The 26,546-nt window shown below is 36.2% G+C and overlaps 1 protein-coding gene across 1 annotated transcript in view; it reads left to right on the top strand.

Moving 5' to 3' along the window:
* The window catches only part of HOMER1 (homer scaffold protein 1), a 134,427-nt gene that overhangs the window by 46,070 nt on the left and 61,811 nt on the right, over positions 1–26,546 (top strand). The window contains exons 2-5 of the mRNA XM_047730129.1: positions 5,108–5,264; positions 10,646–10,777; positions 14,332–14,424; positions 25,265–25,404. Coding sequence (XP_047586085.1) covers positions 5,108–5,264; positions 10,646–10,777; positions 14,332–14,424; positions 25,265–25,404 — 522 coding nt within the window. The remainder of the gene's footprint in view (positions 1–5,107; positions 5,265–10,645; positions 10,778–14,331; positions 14,425–25,264; positions 25,405–26,546) is intronic.

Raw genomic sequence — 26,546 nt, 5'->3', positions numbered from 1 at the left:
GATTATTTATTTATTTGACAGAGAGAGATCACAAGTAGGTAGAGAGGCAGGCAGAGAGAGAGGAAGGGAAGCAGGCTCCCTGCTGAGCAGAGAGCCCGACGCAAGGCTCGATCCCAGGACCCTGGGATCATGACCCGAGCCGAAGGCAGAGGCTTAACCCACTGAGCCACCCAGGCGCCCCTAGAATTATTCTTATACCAGCTTCTTAGAATTATTTTATGAGCCAACTGGAAAATATTCCAGTAAGCTTTTCTTGTAATAGATCATTTGAATCACTCATTGTCCTGATTACTGATGTAAGAAATGACAGAGTAGATGAATCTCTAGGATTGAAGTGTGTATGTGTGCAGTGCACGTTATCTGTTTAGTTTTGTTTCTTTAAGCTAGTTTAAAGCATTTCATGCCAAAATCTATTTGCTTTTAAAATTGATTTTTAGATTAACTTCATAGAAGAGTTACTGAATGCCATTAACAAACACCTATTTAAGAAATGATACTGTAGTCATTACTAAAAGGGCTTCAATTTTTGTATTAGATTTTTATATATATTTTCTAGTGACCATTAATAATGTCAGTAAAAGTGACAGAGTACCCAGACCATTGTGGTTATAAATATAAGTCCTATGAGATGTTAATGTGTTACGTAGAAAAGAATTCTGGGATCAGGTAATTTTGCCCCATGCTGGGTTATGCCAGCTTAAATGGGTTTCTTTACTGCAGGACTTAGGATCTTTAATATACTAAGGTGCATTATAAGTATTTCAGAATGGGACATGATAGTGTTGGTAGAACTTATTTAAACATGGAACATATATTTCTAGGACTGTTTCATAGAATATACTTTGGGAAATAATGGTATTTGATGCAGTTAGTGTTTGTGTGAACTGCTATGAAGGAAGTAGTGAGTCTAACCTTTACTAATGAATGCCGTCCAGTTTATTAGAAAAAGTATTAACTTTAACACTTGGACCCTGGGGATAATAAGTTTCAAATGCTTTACAGATCCTTTTAAGAAATAAGAGCATGAAGATTTCAGGTATATGTTTTCTCCTGCTGCTTCTACAGCTCTTCTCTAAAATGATACTTATCCACATGCTTAGTGTTGTTGGAATGTATCTTAGACTAGTGATATGATCTTTTGATGACTGCCCCAAATTTTTACTCCAGCCTGGTTTTCTCTACTGTGTTCCAAACTAATGTTTTTAAGTTCTTGTCCTGACAGTTTTATACACGAACCCTTATACGCATCTGAACTATTCAAAACTGAGCTCATCCTCTCCCATTTCTTCCTTCCCCATTCCCAGACTTGACTTTGTGTTTCCCATCCTGGCTAGTGGCATTATTGACATTTTGGTCTGGATAATTCTTTCTTGTAGGAGACTGTTCTGTGCATTGTAGATATTTAGCAATCCCTGTCTTCTACCCACTAGAGGCCAATAGCAATCTCCTTCAGTTGTGATGACCAAAAATGTTTCCAGATGTTGTGAAATGTTCCACGGGGGACAAATCACCCCCATTTGAGAAACACTGTCCTACAGCCAATGTGTTACTTAAGTTTACTGATTCTGTTTTCTAAATTTACCTTTAATCCCTCCTCATGTCTTTATCCCACTCCTTAACCTCCATTCCTCTTTATTTCTAATACTTGGGTTTCTTTCATAAGGGTCTGACTAGCCTTCCTGTGTCCCATCTTTTTTCCCTCCCATCCACCCACTTCGGTACTGCCAAATTTATCTTTCTAAAATGCAGAGCTGTTGTCTATTTACAATCTCTCAGTAGTTTCTGGAGGGGACCCTCATGAACTTCATTCTCTCTTTAGCCTCATTCTTCAAAGGCACTCATACTCACAACACACACCAGTGTACTGTGCCTTCTTCCCACCATACCATACTTTGTTTCAAATTTTACCTAGATGTCAGTTTCTCCATGGTAGCTCCCAGTTACTTATTTTCAGAGAATATATCATGGTGGAAAATGTTTTATTTTTTTGATATCTGTCCTCCCTCATTAAATTGAACTTTTCTGGGGCAGGGACCAACTCTCTGTTTTTGGCATATAGTAGATATTCAGTAGAAGTCTGAACCATTTATTAGTATGCCTTGATAGATGTGGTAACTTCCTCATTACTTCTAGGAATCCTGTTCCCTGTGTCAGCAGGGAAATTATTTTTCTAATCTTTTTCTTCTAGACTTTGAGAGGCTTTTAGAAGGCAGCTATGCTGACCACTGTACCACCAGTGCTTTGATAGGCTTTGACCACAGAAATCTTGAACTACAATTTTAAGAAATCACCTTTTCAGGACAGAATTGAAGAAAAACAGTGTACTCAGTCGATATTCAAATTCATAAGGCACACTAGTAAAACATCTACTTTAAAGATTTTTATCCAGAGAAAATTAAATGGTGTGGATTAAGTGTGCAGATTAATGTAATTGAATTAAAATGGAAAGTATTAGACTCACAACATTGGATTTCCATTGATAAGGATTTGTTAAAAGGCTTGTAAAAAGCAGTATCATTGTCTTAACTTTTAGTGTTTTTTTTCTTTTTCTTTCAGTTTTTAAAAAAATATTCTATTTATTTGAGATAGAGAGCGTGCGCATGCACATGTGCATGCTTGGAGGGGAAGTGCAGAGGGAGAGGGAGAAGCAGGCTCTCCACTGAGCAGGGAGCCCAATGTAGGGCTTAGTCCCCGGGGATCATGACCTGAGCTGAAGGCAGACGCTTAACTGACTACCCAGGTGCTCCTTAACTATTTTAGTTTTTTATAAGATACATAGATTCCAATATCTTGCACTATTTAGAAATTTATCCCCTGTCAAATGGGGGGAGAAGTTGCTAGTAAAGACTAGAGTTCCTACTTCCCTTCCTTCCATGCCTTAATAAATACAGTTTTGTGTGATTGGGTTTTCCTGTAAATTGGAACTAGTTACAATCAAGCTGACCAACTACACTTACATCTAGAACTTCAATTAAAAGGTTAAGAAGAGAAAACTCTAGTTTTGCAGGGCTTTTTTTGAAAATAACCCAAGTGTAGCATCAGCCTCAGAAAAAAGGATTGAAGGCGGGGAAACCGTAAATGAATAAAACCTATTCTAAGTACTATTCTGAGTACTCACTCATAAGCTTCTTTAAAAAAATTATAGTCCATCCTCATTATTTGTAGATTCTGTATTTGCAAATCTTTCTACTCAGTAAAAATGTATTTGTAACCTAGTCTAAGTACTATTCTGAGACCCATTCCCAATTAGCACCTTACCAGATTGTTAATAATTATTCATTGGATGAATCTATATATAATATGAGTTAAGCTAGAAATGATGGCTTTCTGCTTCAGTTTTTAGGGAATGGCATTAAATATATGAGTTCCTTCAAAAGAGATTCATTTAATAAGAAAAGCTGTTATGGAGGTTTACTGAAATAAAGCTGGGGAAGAGGCAGGTTACTTACAGGAAAGGTACCTCTCTTCAGATCTGGTCTCCAAGGGCTGAAGCAAATCATAGGCATATGTCACACCCAGCTGATTATTAACCTGAAGTGTCATGTTGCCAAGGACCCAGATTTGCCTTGCCTGTTTTCCAGTTTCTCCCTTTTCCATATTCCCCTTGCTTTATGTTTAAAATTTTAAACATTAAATACTGGTTAAAATTCTCTTTAATACCTTAAACAGCTTTAGGAAAGAAAGATGTGTAATTGAAAGAAATGAGCTTTATTTGGGCTTAAAACAAAAAGCCTGGTAAAGGCTTTTCCAGAAGAACTTGTACTCAGAACTTGGACAACTTGCATTATAATTCTTCTTATAATTCTGCATGCTTGTTTTCCAGACTGTAAAATAAATGATATTTTGAACATACGGTTTTTAATAGCTTTGTAGATTTTTAAAATCTACTGTGTATCTTTAAGGCCCTACTTAATCTCAATAAAAGATACTGTGGGGGCACCTGGGTGGCTCAGTGGGTTAAGCCTCTGCCTTTGGCTCAGGTCATGATCTCAGGGTTCTGGGATCGAGCCCTACATCCGGCTCTCTGCATGGCAGTGAGCCTGCCCCCCCCCGCCCCGGTCTGCCTGCTTGTGATCTCTCTCTCTCTCTCTCTCTGTCAAATAAGTAAATAAATAAAATCTTTAAAAAAAAAAAGATACTGTGATTGTGAGCTACTTCATTTTCCATATAGTTTTAAATAGAGATTATATTGATTGTAAATTTCTCGGTAAGTTATTTACATATTACCAGAATAATGTTTTCAATGGGTAAAAATTTTTAACCTAGTGAGGGTCTAATATAAAATTCTTGTATTTTAACAGGATATAGTCCATTCTCATATTTGCAGTAGTTGTGTCCTCTGAAGGCACCACAAGCACTCAGTTGTCAAATACTGAATGATTGCTTCCAGATGACATATGGGGTTAGGTTCCTACAGGCCTCTGGTCATATTTTCATCAGTCAATACATAGCCTTGTTTTATGTGTGTTTGTGTTTTAAGACACCTTATTTAATATGTATTATTGATTCATTACCATTGAACTCATGGCCAATAGCTCTATAATTCATGCCTGAGCAAAGCTCATATAACATATTCTCTCGATATGACAAATCACAGCCTTCTCACACCTAAGAACAGACATAGCACAATGCTTGGGTGTTGTTTTAAACAGAGAAAGCACCAACGAAAAGCACAATAATGTGAAATACATGGTGCTAAATAAATCACAAAAACGACAATTGTTTACAGTATGAGCGCTGAAACAAGAAAAGCTAAGTGTTTCCTTGATCAGCCTCAGATGGAAACACATGTCAGGTGGTTCATATCTTTCCATTGCAAAAGACTAAGAAGGTACCTCAAATACTGATTTTGGAGTTACAAATACATTTTAATGAGAAGGAAGATTTGCAAATATAGAGTCTACAAATAATGAGGATGGATTGTAATTGTTTTAAGGAAGCTTATGATTGAAAACTTAGAATATTCCAGATTTGAAACAGTGTTTCTCTTATTTTGTGGCATTGTGGGAGTTTTGACTTAAGTGGAGTCATCCTCACAGTTTTCGTGTTTTGTTGTCCAGTGGAATAAAATTGCTCTCAATCTGTCATTTTATTTTTTGCCCTATAGGGAACAACCCATCTTCAGCACTCGAGCTCATGTCTTCCAGATTGACCCAAACACAAAGAAGAACTGGGTACCCACCAGCAAGCATGCAGTTACTGTGTCTTATTTCTATGACAGCACAAGAAATGTGTATAGGATAATCAGTTTAGATGGCTCAAAGGTAAGTTACATTTGCTTTAAATAATCTTGCTGTTCTATGCAGTAGAGCATTTTCTGTTTCATTTAGAGGACTTTTGTCTTTATTAAAATACAGTATTTCCTTTTGAGTTTTAAAGACTTAACTTTAAAAAACCAAAGTTGATCATTTTTAAGGTAGAAACATTTTTTTGTCTACTAAGTTACTTGGATTGACCACCATATTCTGATTTACATACCAAAATATTCTACACATTTTAAGTTTGTTTTTTTGATAAATATTAATTGCATATCTATTACATGTCAGGCATTATGTGAGGTGCTATAAATTTAATAGCAAACAGAATGGACACACTTTCTGCTCTTTTGGTGCATACAGTCTGGTGAGGAACTAGAATTCTTTTCAGATACACTTCTGTAGATCAGTAGGCAATTCACAATCTCTAAATGATTTGAAGTCTGGTCACTGCCACCATTAAAGCTGACATCCCTTATTCTGAAGAGAAGTATATGGACCAGACCTAAGTTTTTATTTTTAGGAGAGGCAGATGGTATCATGTTTAAGAACATAGGCTGCTGGGTTTCATATCTCACCTCTGTCATCTACTAAGTGTTTGATTTGGGGCAAATTATTTCTCTGAGCCTCATTGTTCTCACCTCAGTTGTGTTAGTAAGGTTTAAATGAGTTAATATCTTCAGAGTGCTTTGATCTGTGTCTTGTAGTTAGTATGCCTTTCAAAGGGGGGAAATTCCATTTTTTCCTCAGTGAATTTTGAATAGCACAGAAAGACACAGAAATACCAGACATCAGATTCTGGATATAATGTATGTAGAAAGATGAGGGCTCCATTCTCTCCTTTAAGCTTTTTTGAAGCCATGAGACCTTTCACCTCCCAGGAATTATAACAGTTCAGTGTTAGGTTTAAGAGCACAGACTGTGGAGGGGGGTGGAAAGCACAGACTGTGAGACACAGACTGTCTGGTTTTTACTCTATTGCTGACTAGCCATGTGACTAGAACAAGATACTTAATGTCTTCACACCTCCATTTCTTCGTCTGTAAAAAGGAACTAATAAAAATACCTACATCATTACACCACAGGATTGTTTAAGGATTAAATAAATAAACTTGGGCAAAAGCACTAAAAGGGTGCATAGTAATCAGTATGCAAAAACTGACTCTTTTTGTTATTATTACTATTTTTAAGCTATTGGTTATGTATCGTCTAGTAGTTTTGGGGAACAAAAGATAATTTGATGTTCAACTTTGAGTTCGTTTTTTCATGCGCTTACTCATTATCTCCTTAACTAGATGACAGAACTCCAAGGGCTGTTTGCACCTTATCTTGTACTTAAGTGACTAATGTGTATTTATTAGAATAATTGATTCTCAGGGCGCCTGGGTGGCTCGGTTGAGCGGCCAACTCTTGATTTTGGCTCAGGTCAAGATCTCATGGGTCCCGGGATTGAGCCTTGCAGCGGGCTCCCTGCTCTGTGGGGAGTATGTTTGAGGATTCTCTTCCTCCGCCTCTGCTGCTCACCCCACTTTATCTCTATCTTTCTGTCTCTCAAATAAATAAATCTTTTAAAAAATTGATTCTCTTTCATTTTTACTTGGAGGGTTTAAAGACTTGAGAAATAGTAATAGTTAATTTCTGTAAAATTTTTTTAAGATTTATTTATTTATTTGAGAGAGAGAAAGAGGATGAAGGGGATGGGCAGAGGCAGATGGAGAAGCAGGCTCCCCACTGATTAGGGAGCCTGATGCAGGACTTGATCCCAGGACTGTGGGATCATGACCTGAGTCAAAGGCAGACCCTTAACTGACTGCACCCAAGTGCCCCTATAAAACTTCTTTAATGAAGAAGAATTCCGTCATGTTTTGTAACTGTTGAATGAGATCATCTGATTTTAATTGTTATGATCTCAGACACTAGAATAATAATTTATTTCTTTTCCCTGAGTAGAACTTTCAGTTCTCTACAATCTGTGTTTACCTCTTGGCCCAAACCACAGAAAAGACATCGTTTTATTAGACGGGAGACTTAAATGGAATAAGTTCAACTGAAGAATTCCTTTGTCCCATGTGATTAAATAACTCTCATGTGTTCTTCGTTTTCAAGCAAAAGAAACTATTGCTGCTGGCATTTCCGTTTTTGAATATACTTTGCAGCTTGTAATCATTAGACTCTTAAATAACTCTTGTGGACAGGTTTTTGTTTTGTTTATTCTAACAAAATCTACCCTCTGTGGCACTTAGGCTTTCTCGTTACTTTTTAAAACTGATGCTGGGGGCGCCTGGGTGGCTCAGTGGGTTAAGCCGCTGCCTTCGGCTCAGGTCATGATCTCAGGGTCCTGGGATCGGGTCCCGCATTGGGCTGTCTGCTCAGCGGGGAGCCTGCTTCCCTCTCTCTCTCTCTCTCTCTCTCTGCCTGCCTCTCTGTCTACTTGTGATCTCTCTCTGTCAAATAAATAAAATCTTTTAAAAAAAAACAAACAACAACAACAACAACAACAAAAAAAAACAAAACTGATGCTGGTAGCTACTGCAGTCCCTGCTGGAGTAGTTGTTTTTTTGATAAGCAGTAATGGTTTGCTTGTGGTTCAGTGTTTTTCTGCCCCTACCCCCACTTCTGTTTCTGTACTGCATGATGAGTTGGACAGCCCTTAGGTGCCCCTGATTAGAAAATGTCTATTTGTTCTCATTTAGTGCCCTTACTATGCATGTAACATTTGCTTAAAGGTTTTCTAATCAAGCTGCGGAGACATCAGCATGGCCGAGGGCCAGAATAAGGGCCCTCCATGATCTGTAATGACACAGCATTTTTACCTCTTTTCCTTGAAAAGACAGGAACTCTGGGATTGAGAGACAAATTTATTTTAAAGAACTAAGATTTTTCTTCTGAGTGGATTCATATTCAAACAGTTCAAAGCATTCTAGTCAAAGAATTCTTTTTTTTTTTTTTTTTTTCAAAGATTTTATTTATTTATTTGACAGAGAGAGATCACATGTAGACGGAGAGGAAGGCAGAGAGCCCGATGTGGGACTCGATCCCAGGACCCTGAGATCATGACCTGAGCCGAAGGCAGCGGCTTAACCCACTGAGCCACCCAGGCGCCCCTCTAGTCAAAGAATTCTAATGAATAATTTTTTTTAAAGTGTGGGGTCATCTATCATTTTAAAGTTTTTCTGCAGTGATTAAAGAATCTCTGTACAAGTAATCCCAGGACAAGTGGAGGTGAGAGGTTCAAAATGGGGGTGAAAATGGAACTCTTAAAAGCATAAGGAAGTTCACTTGACATAGCTAAAACGGAAATCTATGACAGTAGCAGCTGGGTTTTAGAGGCATCTGTTTTCTTCGATGCCTGTAGAAACCTCTTGCTCCCTCACATATTGAGAGTTACGGGGATCACATGTAAAATGCCTTTCTGTCTTTGAAAACACTCCAATTCCAGCTCAAAAACACTCTCATCAGGGAACACTTGAGGACCACCAAATCTAATATAGTCCCTGCCAGTCTTTGCCTTTGAGACTCTCAGACTCTATCACATGCTATTCTTGGAGGCTTCACAGCACTTAACCACTCGGAAATTAAATTAGTAAGCTACTTATTTATTTGTTCATTGACCAGCTCTTCTTGCCTTAGACTGTAATCCACCTTTAAACATGGCATCTCGTTGTTACATTTCAAGTTTCTAGGATTGTGCTAGGCATTTAATAGGTACTCAGTTTAAAAAGCTGACCAAAAGCTAACCGAATGATTCCATAACCAAATTCCTTACCTTTTGTTATTCCATTTCTTACCATTTGTTAATATATTCTTTTCCATTTAGTCTTTCATTTCATGACACCCTGCAAGTTAGAGCACTTGTTAGCCACATTTCCCATAGTCCTAAAATGACACGCTAGGAAAAGGAGCTTTTGAACTGAAGAGAAAGGAGGTATGAGTATATAAATTTTGTCAGTGGTAAAAATGCTTAATCAAGGGTAAGGGCTCTCATAGCAGCTAACACATCTGCTGTTTGTGACAGAAAGCAAGGGACCACTCTTTCTTTCACTGTCTTCTTTAGTAGGACAAGGGTCATACATTCATGACTGCAACTTCATCAGTATGTGCATAGCTCATGAATATTTATATTCATACTGTTCACGTGGTCTGTAGCTTTAGCTTTGTTCTAAGAATGCTTGATTTTCATTCTACATTTAGTAGTTCACCAAAGGACTGCTTATGAATTTGGTAACTTTATTATTATTACTGGAATCATTTTGTAATCTTGGTTTTGGAGGGCATTCAACTAAACTAAGACTGGTTCTGTACTTTTGCAATCCTGGCAGAGGGAATATACTTCAGTTAGTATGTTACACTAATAGTTGGAATTCATTACAGAGATCACCAAAATTAATATTTAATAACACACTAAAATACTAGTTTTCTAGGAAACTATGTATTCAACAGAAATGATAGTGATTCTCTGTATCATGAATATCTACCACTTTATGAGAAGTAAAGTATATATTTAGGGGTTTGTTTTTCCCTTGAGTAAAGGAAAAAGTACTAAATGATTGAAAGTCTTTACTGTGTCATAATATATTTAAATAAGTCAGCTTTAAGAAAACTTTTGATTATGGATTTTAGAAAATTAGCATACAAATAGAAAATTTGTTCTGTTGATGTATTCATTTTTGAAAGTTTCTTTGAAGGGTAGGGCCCTACTTTTAAAGAAACAACTATATTAAAGCCTACGTGCTTCCAGGAACTATTACTCAGATAGTTGGCCCCCCAGGCCCACCTGTCATGGGGAACACGGAGCCTTGGTGTATTTTTCTTTTTTTTTTTAATCAATCAATAGCAGCGTTAATAGATACTGATTCTATATGTTCAAAGGAAGGAAAATGACGACGCTAAAAATTCCGTAAAATTTTTTGCATCATCGGAAAACTTACTTTGATTGTAAAGTGTTGAAACTTTTGGTAGAGTACCCTCATATTTATAGTTCAATTAGTTACCATATTTCTACACTATCACTTATAATGTTAAAAACTATTTTTAAGGTGCTGGGGTGGCTCAGTCATTTAAGCATCTGCCTTCAACTCAAGTCATAATCCCAAGGTCCTGGGATTGAGTTCTCCATCAGGTTCCCTAATTGGCTGGTGGAGAGTCTGCTTCTCCCTCGGGCCCTCCCTACCTCTCTCTCTCTCCCTACCTTCTCTCTCTCTCTCTCTCTGGCAAAATTAATTAATTAATTTAAAAAGATTTATTTAAAAAAAAAACTATTGCTATAGCTATCTTTATATATTTAATGTTGTGACTCATTGGAAATCCTAAGTTTTTATGAAACTAAATCGTCCTGTGTTTAAATTTTTGCTAGTTTTTGGCTAGTTACTCATACTTGTTTTATTTTTCAGGCAATAATTAATAGCACCATTACCCCAAACATGACATTTACTAAAACATCTCAGAAGTTTGGCCAGTGGGCCGATAGCCGGGCAAACACTGTTTATGGACTGGGATTCTCCTCTGAGCACCATCTTTCAAAAGTAAGTTAACTCATAAGATCAGGTGGAAATCTTCAAGTTGGATGTCTTACATATTTAATAGCAAATAGAAAATATAAAATATAGGAGAAATTTGTTTAATATTCTCAGAACAACTGTAGTGACTTTAAAGCAAGAAGTGAGAGATCATTGGATTCCACTGTCAATTGGAAAATTAATTGTACACCTTAAACACGGTCACCATTGACAGAGAGGTATTTATGTGGTGAATGGTCTGTGTGACATTTAACAGGGAAGTTAGGGATTATCAGTTCAGAATGGACTTTACTCAGGGATTAGCCCCCTTAGTGGAGATGGTCTGCAAGCAGGTGAATACCAAACTCTTCTGAACTATGGAAATTTAAGCTGATAGTGATAAAGATTTCAGCTTTTTGACATGATAGTAGGCATGTATAAATTACTTTGTTTAGGAAAAATGGTGCTTTATCTGGGTGAGAATTACTCCCAACTCTCTGATATAGTGCAGTATGAGACCTAATAAACACATGAAGAATTCTTGGAACATAATGACCAAGTGAATTACTGTGGCCAGAGGCTGGTAAAATACAGAACATCAACAGGCTGATAAATATTGCAGGTAAAGCTGTTATCCTGTTTATGAGCAGTAGCATGCAGTGTTCATACCACCAGTGTCTTGAAATCTTGTGGGTGTCACACAGAAAGTATGTAAGGAAAAGGAAACTGTCCCAGGATAAGAAGATGATTAAGGTGATGAGAATTACTCACTTTTGTGCTCTCCGGACCCAAAGATTTATGCTTTAAACTTCTCTCTTTCAAGCCTTTCATAAAAGGATAACACTGCACTTGGCACATTTTACATAGAATTTGGTATACACAGGATCTGGTCCCTTTTGGGGACTGCATTTGTTCAAGTTCAGGGTCATCAGGCTCTGGAAGATACACACAGTTCATGTTTACATTAAACCGTAAGCTATTCATTATAGAAATCATTCAGATTCTTACATGAGTTCTTTTAAAAACCATGTTACTTTTTTGTATTTATTGACTCAAGCATATATTTAGCTTAGTAATTAAAGTAATCTTTGTTTCCATTTGTTTTGGTTGTAGACATTCCTTAACCCTGGTGTTTTCAAATGTTTTTGTTATCTTTTTGATATAAATTATAGTTTAGAGACCACTTTTAAGGATATTTTAACTTTTGCCTTCATGATTCTAAGTCCATCCCTAATAGGATGATTAAAATGAACAGGTGTTAACTGATTTGGTTTCTGTTACACCCATTGTATTCTCTAAATACATTTTCTTGAGCTGTAGTAAAGGTAAGAGATTCAAAGTCTTTTCAGTATAACAAGGACACAGGCATCCAGCTGAGCATTGACACTCTGTAAAAAATCCCCTTAGGAAATTACACATTTATTCTAATACTTTTACCATTACTCAGGTGGAAGCTTTTTGGAACTTTCTTTTGGGATTGTCTGTTAAAGTCTATAGCCAAAAAAAGTTAAAACTATAATTAGCTTACAGTTGCTAAACTTCCTAACAACACAGGAGCTAAATTGTGGATTAATTTCTCAAACTTAGATAAAATGATTTTGGAGTCTAAGTAATTTGGGCTACAAATTAAGTTATTGTCACATCTTTGAGGTATACTGGTCAGCTAGCTAATGTGGTAAAGTAATGGTTTATTAAATCCTGTCAATTATACCATATTCTTTCATTTGATCTTTTTTCTGGGAGTGGTTTTTCTATTTTAAGAATTGTATTTTTCCTCTTTAAAGTTAACATATACTTTTGACCAGCCTTACTGGTAGTGATTCCTGGTATTGTGAAGGAGGATTGACATTAGCTCTTGAAATCTAGTTTATTTATTCACTAGACTTGGCTTCAAGGGTTTATATGATCAGTCTCTTCAGAATGTTTTTGTTGAAAGATGACAAAAAGCTACGTTAGAGACCAGTATTGCTGCTTTGTAGACAATGGGGGACCCCAAGGAGTTTATAATTTTTCACATAAATGAAGCAAGCATGTAATTAGTCTGGCTTATTTTATTATTAAAAACTGCAAATGAATCAAAGCATTATAAGGGTTTTGAGTAAGTTCTGAAGGCAATTCTAGACAAAGGTCTCTCAAAATAAGGGGGAGTAGCAGCATTGAGAGAAATATTTGGTGTCCTAAGGCTGATGTATAAAGAAAATTGCAACTATGCTTGGATTATTAGAGAGCTTACTAAGTTGTATTTTATTACCATGGAACCCGAGTTGATAAAAACTAGCAATAGTGTGAGCCTTTATGAAGTTTGAAAGGCTTTTAAACATTTACTACTTTGTAATGCTTGATGAGTGTAAGAAAAACTTCAAATTACATGAAGACTAATAATGGTTTTGTTTTTATTTCATTTACACCAGTGTGAATGAGACCTTTTTAGCTTTATGTTCAGATTAATTGCACAGAGTATCTCCTCACTTTGAAAAGGAGAAGCATACTAATATAGATTCAGTTCCCTGATTTACAAGTTCTAGGTGGTGGGGACAAGTTTGAGAAGGAAAGCTGTAATGACAATTTTAATTTTGACCTTCCTCTAAGTCCCCAATACAGGCCAGAATATCATGACCTCTCCTTCCAAAGTTTTCTTTCCCAAAAGAGAAATGAAATCAGGGTTGGCTTATGGGGATTTGAGGAGGGAACTATAATTTCAGATTTTTATTACCAATTCTAGCAGGTGTTTTAAGTTATGTGAGATATTTTATTTTTTTAATTTGGTTATTCTGTAGCCTTAACTTACTCCTTCTGAGAATAGTGGTAGACTAGTTTCTGCTTCCAAAACCAAAATAGATACTCTCTGTGGCCCTGACATTTCTAGATTACTATGAGTTCATAAGAATTAGCATTTCATGTACTGTAGTTGTTTTTTGGGTTTTTTTTTTTTTTGTTCTTTTTGTTTTTTGCTGTTCTTTCCAACATTAAAGACCTTTGCAGAATGTTTTTCCTCTCTGCCACAGTACATTAGCTGTTTAGGAATCTTTGGAGAAGAAGTTTTAGTAATGTCATTTAATGATAATATTATATGTTGCTATTTGTATTGTTGAAAATAAAATGCCTTACATAATACAGGAGTTTATATTCTAGTAAAAGTTAAAAGCCAAGCTCTAAATACTGAGATGTTTATGAGTAAATACCTAAAAGATTCAGTTTTCTCCATTATAAGCCAAGTATATTAATCCTTCCTGATTCCACTCATATCCTATAGTCTGCCCCTTGGTCTTAATAAAGTATATCTGACCAACCAAGAAAGGACATAGGTAAGCTTGCTGACACCCAGTTCTAACTTAATTACATTGTGATGTTTTTCGATGCAATGAGTCCGAGTAGTAGATAGTGTGATAGTGTAAAAACAAGTGTTTGGTATTAGTTTTTTTTAACCTTCATTTTCATATTGCACTTGTAATTGATTTGGGGGCTAGGTTGCTTGTGTAAGAGTCAGTAATTCAGAAAATGAAAGAAAACCAAGGTAAAAGTGGGCACTGAGACCTATATTTATTTTATTTGGTTAATGTATATAGTCTTTATACGTTCAGTTTGCAGAAAAGTTTCAGGAATTTAAAGAAGCTGCTCGACTAGCAAAGGAGAAATCACAGGAAAAGATGGAACTTACCAGTACACCTTCACAGGTGGGTATTTAATTTCTGTTCTTATTTTTGAGCCTTGTTCATTTCAGATGGTGTCCTTTGTGCCAGGGTTAAATTTAGGAAGATAATGGCAAAATTATAGTGGTTTCCAAGGTGGACGTAGAAATGTACCCTTCAGTTAATCTATACTAGTGGAGAAAGATTTCTTTCCTATATGCCAAGGTCTGCAAGAATCTGGGGGGAAATCTGTTCAGTAATTACAACTTAGCTTATTTGATGTGCCTACAACTTAAAAACAGTCATATGTAAGAGCATAGATTGGCCTATTTTGTATTCTGTAATGGTCAGTCACAAGAGGAGACAGAGGAGAGGCTCAGGGAAATAAGAGTTTATTGTACTCACAGGTTCTAGTAACGGGAGGCATACATAGCACACATCTGAGGGCCGCTTAGAGAAGCTCATGGTGGTCAGGAGGCAGAAAGCAGGAGTATAGGAAATGTTGAGGCTAAAGCTGTATTCAGGTTTCCTCAGGAATGGCAGAGCAGGGTAGACAATTTAGAATTTGGCTGGTTGAATGATTTCTGTAGCCTCTAAACTCATAAGGGTAGTCCCTTGTTGCCTGGTAGCTGGCCCTGGGATGACGAAGGCAGAAGAATATTGCATCCTGGGGTGCAGTGGGTCAGATGAGGGAGGTACAGGTCTAGATTGGTTAGTTTGCATATCAAAGGCATGTTCCTACTCACCCCCTTCTAAGAATTGGGTAGCCGGGAAGTTTTTATTTTTTGAAGATGTCAAAACATCAAATATATGGAAAAAAATAGTAGTTTGTTATACTTGATTTTAAGTATACTTAAATCTGACAGTTGGAACAGCTTTCTTTACACTTAGCACCAAGACCCAATGTTATAGGTTTCATACACATACTGTTTTTTCCTTTAACAATTGACTAAATAACTGTGACTTGCCCATCATAATCTTTCTTTAGTTGGAAATTAGTTAGATCTCCAAGTAAAGTTCAATAAATACTTATATTTCAGTGCTTTTACAAAGGTTTTAATACACATTGTATGATTCTGCTTTTTAATAGGCTTTTCTAAAAATTTTTATTTCAGTTTGAGTCGTAAGGACAGGGTTCAGCTTTGTGCTGGGTTCTCTATAGCAGTTGAAGTGTGCTGCAGGCTTATATGAAAAGGAGGAATCAGATATTACAAATGTTTCTCTGGAATGACAGTATAGTAGCAGAGTTCCATAACACTACTTGAGAAAGTGAACAGGAATTGCCTGGGAATTTAGTGACAAGGCATTTTTGAACACTTTTTGCTCTTTACCTTCCTCCTCACCCGTGGCACCCATCTCTATTTGGTAACCCCTCCTGGTATACAGAGTTTTGGGTTTTTTTTCTGTTTTTGTTTTTTTAAAGGAAAGGAGAGCTCTGTTAAATATGTGTAAAGTATGTATTTCCTCATAGACTAAAGGTGTACTCTGGATCGAAGCCAAAGCTCCATTACGCTTCCTCCACACTTGCAGTGACCCGGAATAACATGATCATTTTTGGAACTTCCCTTGATGCTATCTTCTCTAAGTGCTATGGTAGCATGGTGATACTTTTCATAAAAACATATGTAAAATTTAGTACCAGTGCATGTTTGGAGCGCTCATTCTTCAGGTGAATGAGTCCAGCGTTTTAAGAGGATGTTGTAGCACATGCTATAGAGAATATGGAAAGGACTCTGATAAAATTACAATGGATCGCATTTGTCCATTGTACTTAGTTCCTGTTTCTCTGATCATAACTTGTTTTTGTTTAATTAACTGTGAACATGTCGCCGGTAAGATCCCTCCTCCTCTTTGGTGGAAGGGATGTCTTTAAGTCTTGACTTTCATCAAAAGAATATATCCAAGATGTTTATATATGGAAAATACTGTTAAATATAAGGAATAAAAAAATATTCTAAGTTCAGCAGTATCTGAGAGCCAAAATATACTGATCCTAAGGTATCTTTTCAAAGCATTGAAGTCTGAATGCTAATTTAATGTACAGAAGCCAACAGTAATAGTTAAAAAATACATTTATTTTCATTTGTTTTCTCCCCTTCCCCTTTTGTGACAGTCCTTTACAGATGTCATTAATATTTCTGTTTCAGTTTGAAATGTATGACTGCTGGCCACTCTGATTCTACTCTGCTTGAGAGCAGAGCTTGATTCTCCTTGGTTTAACCCAATCTGCTAAATTAACCCTCTGCCTGAAGTATAGCGTATTACTAAGGAATTCAGCAAGGGCATCAAGAGGTTTAATAGAAAAATTGATACCAGTAGGCATTCAGTCAGTCATAGCTTTTGTTATTATTTAGGAGGGATAACAGACCGGTTAAGAGTATGGGTTTTCAAACAGACTTAGATATAAATTATTTTTTATCACTATTTGGTCTTGGGAACATGGCTTAACCCACTCTCTTTATACATCTGTATTGTGGGGATTACATTACTGAGGCTATGGGATTGTTGGAGGGTAAGAATGATAATGACGATGTCATACAACAGTGGCACTAATACAGGCTTTAGAGCCTGGCTTTGAATATGGGCTCTAACTCTTACTAGTTCTTTTTGTTTTGTTTTATTTTTAATTTAAGCAAGATACCATTTAAAAAAAAATTTATAAAAGAATAAGAACAGTGTCTCCTGAAACTAATATAACACTCTATGTTAGCTATACTGAATTAAAATAAATTTTAAAAAAATCGTATCTCCTTTATAGTGTTATTGTGAGAATTAAATGAGGATTATAAAGTGCTTAGAGTAGAATAAATCGTCAATGTTAACAGCTGTTGTTGGTGTTGTGGTTGTGCTGCTGAAGATGATGATGTGAAGCCTTGACATAGTGTCTGGCACATCATCGTTACTTAGAAAGATAAAGGTGTCTTAACTGAGTAAAACCTGCATCAGAGTAACCTCAAAAACTTGTTAAAATACAAATGCTGGGTCCCACTCGTGGCATTTCTGATTTAGTAGGCCTGAGTTTGGTCTTAAGAATTTGCATTACTGGCAGGGTTCCGGGAGATGCTGATGCTTGATCTGGGGATCCCACTTTGAGAAGTAGTGCTGTAGACAAACTGTTCACGTCCCTAAACATGTGATGAAGAGAGTCTGGCATTGAGGGCCAAGTTAGCCACTTCCTCATTCTTAAACTCTTGAGCTAAGATTGTACTCTTGATAAAATGCGTGGTCATGTCAGATAGTCTTTATTTTGTCTTGATCAAGATAACATCTCTAAGAATAAGTTGAATCGTGTATTAGTTGTTACTTTGTTCCATGTTCTTCTTTAATTAATACACATTAACTTAGAACTGTTTCTCTGTTGGAGATCTTATGTTCTTGTGTTTCCATGGGAATCTTTTAAATAGTCAACTTGATATAGAACCAAGAGTGATGATTGGCTTTAAATATGAAGTTTCTTACCGAGTGCAAAGGGAAAAAAAACTGTATTTGACTTAAGTGCTTTCCTCAGAATGCACATTGAAGAAAAAGGGGCTAGATAATCAAATACATATAATGCAATTTTTTCTTCATTGGAGTTTAGAAAAAAATAAGTTTTAGTCATTTGACTAAGACTTCTAAGTTGAATGAAGTATTTACTCCAATGGTTGTTTGTAGTCAAACACAAGTTATCGATTTTTTCTCCATATAAACTGGATATATTGTAGCTCTCTTAATCTATATTTAGGCTAGTTTTTTTCTAAAGAGTTTTAAAAATTTACTTTATAGGAAAAGTAAAACATGTGTGTGTATTCAAAGGAGCAAAGCCTCTTTAGCTTTGTTACAAATACCATAATTTTTTAATGTTCAAATTAAAGAGAAATTGCATTTATTCAAATGAGGCACTGCTTTATTTTAACTGATTGTTAGTTTCTCTGTGACTAGCTGTTTGCTAGTCAGCTGATCTTAGGCAAATGAGTTGACTTGCCTGGGTGTAGTAGGTCTTAAATCTGTAAGGTCAGAATTTTGAACTATATGATCTCTTTGGACATTTCAAGTTTAATCTTTAAATGTTTTAGATTTTCTATTCCAAGGGTATCACTTGATATAAATGGATTTTTTTGAAAGGTGGTCCTTATTAGCTAAGTGTTACTACCTTGAACTATATTAGTTATATATCTAACCCACTAATATACCATTAGAATTAGTGAATGCCTATAAATTAATGTGATACTTTCTTAGTATCACATAACAAATGTGGCTTTACTAAACCAGATACCTCAAAACAACTTTTACAATCTCAGGAAACGTTCACTAGAATTCTCTGGATATTATTGTTTGCTGTCCAAAGTAAGGACAGTGGACTTAAGATGCTCTAATCCTGTTAGTTGTCCCAGTGGAGTGTTTATCCATTTCTCTATTGGATATACCTACTAGATGCTGGCAGTGAGAATAGAGAGGAGAGACTAGGCCTAACAGTGGTGAAATTGACTGAACTTGGAAGAAATACAGGAGTTGAAGGATTGGTGAGGGAGGCTGGTAAAGGAGGAGCAAGATGTTTTTGAGAATTCTTTTTTTTTTTTTAAGATTTTATTTATTTATTTGACAGAGACACAGTGAGAGAGGAAACATAAGCAGGGGCAGAGGGAGAAGCAGGCTTCCCACCGAGCAGGGAGCCCGATGTGGGGCTCCATCCCAGGACCCTGGGATCATGACCTGAGCTGAAGGCAGACACTTAATGACTGAGCCAACTAGACACCCCTGTTTTTGAAACTTCTATTGTTGGTTTGTAGTATGAACTTAAGGAGAGGATTTCTACTTCAGATACTGAATTTATATCCTAATGAAGCAGGGGGATATGTCCTGTAGATAGTTGGAAATTATGAATCGGAAGTAAGTCTCAAGAGTCATCAACAAATGAGTAGTAGTTAAAGTTATAGGAGAGAATGATATCATCCAGAAAGAAAATAGAATGGGAAGAGAGGGGAAGACAGGGTCAGAAATTGTCACTTGGAAATTGTCACTTAAATTTGAGGAAGATATAGGGAAAGACACGGTAAAATGGTAGGAAATGAAGCAGCAGAAAACGTTAGCACAGAAGTCAAGAGAAGAGCTTTATAATTTGGAGGCAGTGATGTGGCAGTGTTGGGGGGTCTTCCAAAGGATGAGACTTAAGAGAACTTCAAACCTAACAAACTGAAGTGCACTGGTAGTTACAGGTGGACTGTTGGTAAAGAAGAGCAATGTGAATTAGTTTCTAGAATGAAAGGAAGTAGAGTTAGTGACTTTGGGCTGTTCTTGAGACAGAAATGTTTGGTAGTGAGAATATGGTCACAAATATTATTTTCTTTTGCGTGAGGAGAATAAGAGTTTAACATGATAATCTCAGGGGGTGTAATGCTAAGAATATATTTTTTTCATAGAATGTGTGTGTGGGAGTGAGTTGCAAAAGATTTTAAACGTAAGGAATGAGTAAAGGAGAAGGAGAAGAATAGAAGGAAGGGAGTCATTGATGGAACATTATGCAAAAGAAGGTAATATTGTGAGGGAGGAGGATGGAAACAAATGAGCTACTTCTTTATCTGAGACAGGAGGGAAGGATAAAAATATATTCAGATACAGATAGGAGGAAGCCTGAGGAAGTCCTTGCCAGTTTATTTCTCTTTTCTCTGAAGGAAGACTTAGGTCATTTACTGAGAGGAAAAAACAGCTGAAGAGAGAGAGGGTTTGAACACAGATTTGGAACAGCTGTTAGGTAAAGTAAAAAAAGAAGAGTCAAGTGGGAGTAGTAAGTAAAATTAAAGATTAGTCGGCAGGGCTCAGAATTACTTTCATGACGCTAGTCAGCCTGTTTAACAGTGTTTTCTCTCATTGCACTTGGTAGCTTGGGCACATAAGAATATGGAATGATGGTTCAGTTGATAGGAATTAGAAATTGGCAAAATGGTTGTGGAAGGCAGGCCCCAAATGCTAATTAGAATATAATTAAGGTGATTGGCTTTCTGCTATAGACTGACCATGGAGAGGAATAAAGCCAGATCCCACCTGACAAAGTCACAGAATGGCAGAGGGCCAAGAGATACCAGGTTGGAAAGCAAGTGGGAAGGGTATGGGTTAGGTTGAGAGGACAGGAGGATGTACAACACCTCTTACCTGTTGGAATCAAAACTAGTGGTTGATGAGTTAATCAAGAAAGTCAGCTAATGGAAAGGAGTCTTTAAAGAATCAGTTTATAAATTAAAATTCAATAATACTATGTTTTATGTATTCACCATTATTTTTATTTAAAGCTGAAACTTTCTCTTTGAATATGAATCTGTTGATTGGAATTCCATGTTCTCTTTCTTATGTAAATCATATTAATTGTCTACAATTTCCTGTTTCTCTTTTACTTTAAGTAGAGCTAACCCTTAGTCACTTGCAAAGACAGCTGAGTGTGACGGTAGATTTTCCTGTTATGTTTCTGTTAGTTGTAGATTTTATTTTCTAGCCATTTACTTTTTAGTTGCTTCAAAGCATGTGGTCTGGTTTTCATCAAAATAACCACTCTAGCTTTGCATTCAGACTTTATTAGTTTGCGTAATATTTAATTCAGCTATATAATTCTATAAATACAATTGGCATAAATGTGCTTGGGACAGATACAGCTGATTCTTGGTAAGCATTTCATGTAGCTGGTACAAAAATATGCCGAATAGAGGTTAACCCACTAGCACTGTGCCTCAGTCAAGTTACATTTCACACAGGGAAGGAAGAGCAGGAGTTAATCTAGAGTCACGTTACAAAGAATTTCTGTGGTTGTCAGAAAGTGAGATTTCACAAGTGGTGACCGGGTATGGGGAATGGCTTATAGCAGTAGTAGACATTTGATCTCAGCCTCACCTTCCTTTTTATGTATCCTTTTGTTCTTCCCTGTGTCTCTTCCCTGGCATTTCTTTCAATATCCACAGCCATAGGAACTGAAAATCATAAGGTCCTTCCTGTCTGAGCCTCTGCCCAGAAAAGAGTGTTCTCATCCTCATTTAAATAGAAAAGACTGAAATAGAATAAGTCTTCTTTGAATGTTTATTAAATGATAAAGAGAAGAAGCCCTGTTTTCCTTAAGTCAGAAAGGATGGAACTGTAACAGGAATTTTAATTTTAGGCTTTACTGGAATTCAGTGGAAGGTGTTGGTGGTATTTGGTCTAATGGGGAAAGGGCACTGCTGCCACATCCTTCCCTCCCACTCTCCTGCTACAGTACAAATACCAGAAAGGAGCTGGGTGAAGGCCTGGAGGGAGGGCCCGGCTCATTTCTTTTCCATGGGATTCAGAATGTTTCCTTTTGTGGCATTTCTTTTTTGTTGTTTTTTTTATTGGTTTGTTTTATTTTTAGCTTTCCTGCCACTTCATAAATGAGTAGAGAGAGAATTCTTAAGAAGCAACTCCTGAATCTTACATGTGCTTTTTTAATATTATTTATATTTATATATATTTTATGTTTCATATTTTTCATTTTTCTTATCAACTTTGGTATATATATATACATATACACCTATGTATCAGAGAGAGTATTGTTTAATAATATTTTTCCTTAAAATGGCTATTAACCATTTTAGCTTAAGAATGTCTTTCTAAAGACAAACCATCTTTATTTTCCTTTCAAAAACTTGTGTCTAATATATCTCCAATTTTTTTTATTTTAATGTTTGAATTAAAGATATAAAATGTTGACTTTATATAAGGTTTTTTTTTATAGTAATAACTGAAGTTGAATGTTTAAGAAATTACGCAAAATTTAGTTTGAAAAAGAACTCAATGTTTGGAATACATTAAATAAAACAACTTTCACTGTGTTACTTATAACATACATGAAGTTCCTGGAAGGTCTCACAGAATGCTTTTGACTGCCTGTGTGGTAGTTAGAAGTCAAAGAAGTTTCATTTTCCTTTTATGCTCTTATGTATTGTTGTAACTCTCTTAGGAGCAAATACTAATTTTATTTTTAACTGCTTTAAATAAAACACGCTCTGGGCATTTTGTTTTCATTTCAGATGTAATGTATAGGGTAACAAAACATGCCTTTATTTAAATCTAGCTAATATTCAAGTTTTCTGATGGAAGGCTTGTTGAGTTACCATACTGGAATTGTTGTTACTTCTATACCTTCTATACCTTTCTTCTTCTCCTTCCTTCTTTCCTTCCTAGCCTGCATCTCAAATGGTCTTCCCACTTCAGTAGCATCAACATTCTTAGCCTCCCCAAGATCCATGCACCAAAACCCCCATTTCCCCCCAGAAAGCAGTGGGAAGCAGAACCTCTCTCTCTCTCTCTTAATCCTAATCTACTTTTGTCCCTCACACTCTTATCAATCAATTCTAGCAAATCTCCAAGTGAATCCTTAGTTACTAACGCTGGTTATGCCCTCTTAGGTTAACAAGGTAATTGTGGGGCACCTAGGTGGCTCATTCGGTTAAGCATTTGCCTTTGGCTCAGGTCATGATCCCAGGGTTCTAGGATCAAGCCCCATGTCAGATTCCCTGCTAGGTGGGGAGTCTTGTTCTCCCTTTCCCTCGCCCCCTCTGCCCTGGTGGTGCTCTCTCTTTCTCTGTCTCTCTCTCAAATAAAATAAATAAAATCTTAAAAAAAAAAAACAAAACACAAGGTAATTTGTTTCTGTTCTTATTTCCACTGAATCCAACTTACTGTTCAACTGATTGGACAGTCCACCTTGATTATTTAAGTTTGGTTTGGTCTTTCTTGAAGAGAAATAGCCCTGATTTTTTTCTTCTTGCTGCTTCAACTTTTTCTGGTTAATTGATATGGTCCATAATTGACCTTGAAATAGCCACTTGAGATATCGTTCCCATTTTTTGTTGTCACATTGTACAGTAAACCTTATTCATGCATTGACTGTCAGTTATTTGAAACAAAGAGGATTTAGGAGAAAATTTTTTAAAGAAACAAAGGTCAAAATAGGTTCCATTAATAATTGAACAATAATTAAGTGATAAGGTAGAATCAAGAAAGTAGTCTTTTTGACCTTTAATACTTGTATAATTTACAGCATTATGGTATAATTAGTTAAAATATTTAAATGTGAGGGGCTCCTGGGTGGCTCAGTGGGTTAAGCCTCTGCCTTCGGCTCGGGTTATGATCCCAAGGTCCTGAGATCGAGCCCCGCATCGGGCTCCCTGCTCAGCGGGGAGCCTGCTTCCTCCTCTCTCTCTGCCTGCCTCTCTGCCTACTTGTGATCTCTCTGTCCAATAAGTAAATAAAATCTTTAAAAAAATATATTTAAATGTGAGATAAAATACATATAATTTAAAACCAGAAACCTCCAAAAGAAAGTTATTCACCACATTAATATTTTCTATATTCCTTCCTAGCATTTCTCTATGTGCATTATTTTTGTGTAAAATATTTAAATTATCATAATCTAAGACAACTCCTTATATGCTCATGTTTTTATATAAGCATTTTCCTGTATTACACATATTTTTCTTTCTTTTTTTTTTTAAGTAAGCTCTATTCCCAGTGTGGAGCTCAAACTCAGGACCTTGAGATCAAGAGTTGCATGCTCCACCAGCTGAGCTATCTACCCCCTCTTGTTTTTATTTGAAAAAAATTCTGTATTCTTTCAGGTTGGCAGATTATGACCATACCTACCCACTCTCCTATTGGACACTGATGTTTTCTTTTTCTTCTTTACCATAGCCTAATATTTCAATTGTGAAGTTTTAGTGTCCAGAGATCACAGGGGGTCCACAAAGCTGCATGTAAATCATCTGATGCTAGGACCTCACCTGGTTAACGGGTTTATCTGATGACCCTTCAGTTCTGATCTCTACTAATACCAAATTCAGATCCAAATAATAAGTGTCAGCTTGGGCTTCATTTTAAATTCCACTTATTTTCTAGAGGAACAAATTAAATTCACCTTGATAGACAAAACATAATTAAAAGTAGAAATAAGACAGGAAATTTTGTGAAGAAAAATAATTCCATTATTCAAGCTGAAATATACTACCTCTGTATATGTTACAGAGGGATTTCTGGCTGCTTTTGTAGATAACTCCGGAATTGAAAAGTAGGGCAGATAAAAATTAAAACTTGTTGGAGATTTCATTCTTCCCTTTGCCTTCTTACCTTCCCAAGTAAAATCACATTTTCTTGCATTTTTGTTCTGGCTTTTCTTAAGTAATTTTTTGAATATGTTTTATTCTAACCAACTAGTTGGTTGCTTTATGAACCCAAAAGTTCTTCAGTTCTTTGAAACTGCATTTCTTTTTTTTTTTTTCTTCCCAAGATTTATTTATTTATTTATTTGACAGACAAAGACCACAAGTAGGCAGAGAGGCAGGGGGGGCGGGAAGCAGGTTCCCTGCTGAGCAGAGAGCCTGATGCGATGCGGGGCTCGATCCCAGGACCCTGAGATCATGACCTGAGCCGTAGGCAGAGGCTTAACCCACTGAGCCACCCAAGTGCCCCCTGAAACTGCATTTCTAAATTGTATTGTTGCAGGTCATTTTCTTTTTTTTTTTTTTTTTTTTAAAGATTTTATCTATCTAACAGAGATCACAGGTAGGCAGAGAGAGGAAGGGAAGCAGGCTCCCTGCTGAACAGAGAGCCCGATGTGGGGCTCGATCCCAGGACCCTGGGATCATGACCTGAGCCGAAGGCAGAGGCTTTAACCCACTGAGCCACCCAGGCGCCCCTGCAGGTCATTTTTTATGAGTTGCTTTGCTTTAAAAAATTATTTCTCCTTTAAATTTTAGTTTTTTACTTCTTTGACTCAAATTTCAATGGAAATATAGTTTGTAAGTAAGCATACATTGGAGTCACTTTTAACTTTAAGATTATCTTGTATATTTTAACGAAAGTATAACACTTTTATCCCTTACCTCCCCCACCCCCTTTTTTTTTAAAGGAATCAGCAGGCGGGGATCTTCAGTCTCCTTTAACACCAGAAAGTATCAATGGAACAGATGATGAAAGAACACCTGATGTGACACAGAACTCAGAGCCAAGGGCTGAACCAACTCAGAATGCATTGCCATTTTCACATAGGTACAGATTCAATTCAACCATCATGATTAAGTAAAATGTGTAAATACGGAAACTTACTTGGTTTCAGATAAATCTTGCAGAGTTACAACCCTGAGTGAAATTTCCAGGTCAGTCTTTTTTTTTTTTTTTTTTTTTTTTTTCAAGCTATTTCTGTTAACCTCAGAAAGGCTTTTAAAGAATTTTTAGTTTATAGATGCCATTCATTCTAGATGGACTAGAATGAATGTTTTCTTTATGTAGAAAAAGGTTTCCTGAGTTAGTTGCAGTACAAATCAATTTTCAGTGAAACGATATATCATCATAAACTTTTCTACTTACTTTTTTAACACAACCCCCAAAAGTCCCGTTTGTTAACCTGGTTTCCTCTTTCACCTGTGTTCTTGAGTGTTATATATATATATATTTTTAAATTGGCTTACTATCTAAAATTAAGCTTTACCATACTCTTAGAGGTGATCTCATCATAGGATTTCACAGAAGGAAACAAGATATTGTTGTAACTTATATTAATGTTAATGTCAGATTTAGTGTTTTATACCAATTAACTGGAGATAAATCTTCAGGTACTTCTGAACTGTAAAAGAATTTGATACTTCAAAAAGGTATAATTTATCTTAAATGTGTTCTAAACCAGTTACAGTAATTATTTGCCATACTGTATAATTTTTTGAATGATGGTCTTTGGAACTGCAGCTTTGCAAATGTAAACAAATACCTATCAGTCATTGTCTTAAAGTTAATTTTTATCCTTCTTTGGAAACTTTTGACTAGTAGTTTTAACTAAAATTTAATAGTTTTCCTGTGTTAAACATCTCTTTTGAGGACCAATTTTTAAAACATCAAATTCTTTAGCATATTCAGAATACTTGTGAAGTGAGATATTCCAGACTCTTTCTTCATGAGAATTCTTTGATTAAATTTGTTGACTATTAGGGGCAGCATAGATTATACATACTAGAGACTAACGTTGGGAGACCACATGATCAGCCTGAGGAAGAAGCATTTAGTTAGGGGTTTTTTAAGGAATGTGTTAGGAAAACTTTTTGACTGAAGGACTATTACGAGTTTGTTCCTAAAAATGCTAATAATTTTGCATGTAACAGTAGACCTACCTTAGAATTATCATGGGCATCATGCTTTAA

The sequence above is a fragment of the Lutra lutra genome, chromosome 5, assembly GCF_902655055.1.
Source record: "Lutra lutra chromosome 5, mLutLut1.2, whole genome shotgun sequence".
In the NCBI taxonomy this organism is placed as follows: Eukaryota; Metazoa; Chordata; class Mammalia; order Carnivora; family Mustelidae; genus Lutra; species Lutra lutra.
This window is presented reverse-complemented; position numbering and strand designations above follow the sequence as displayed.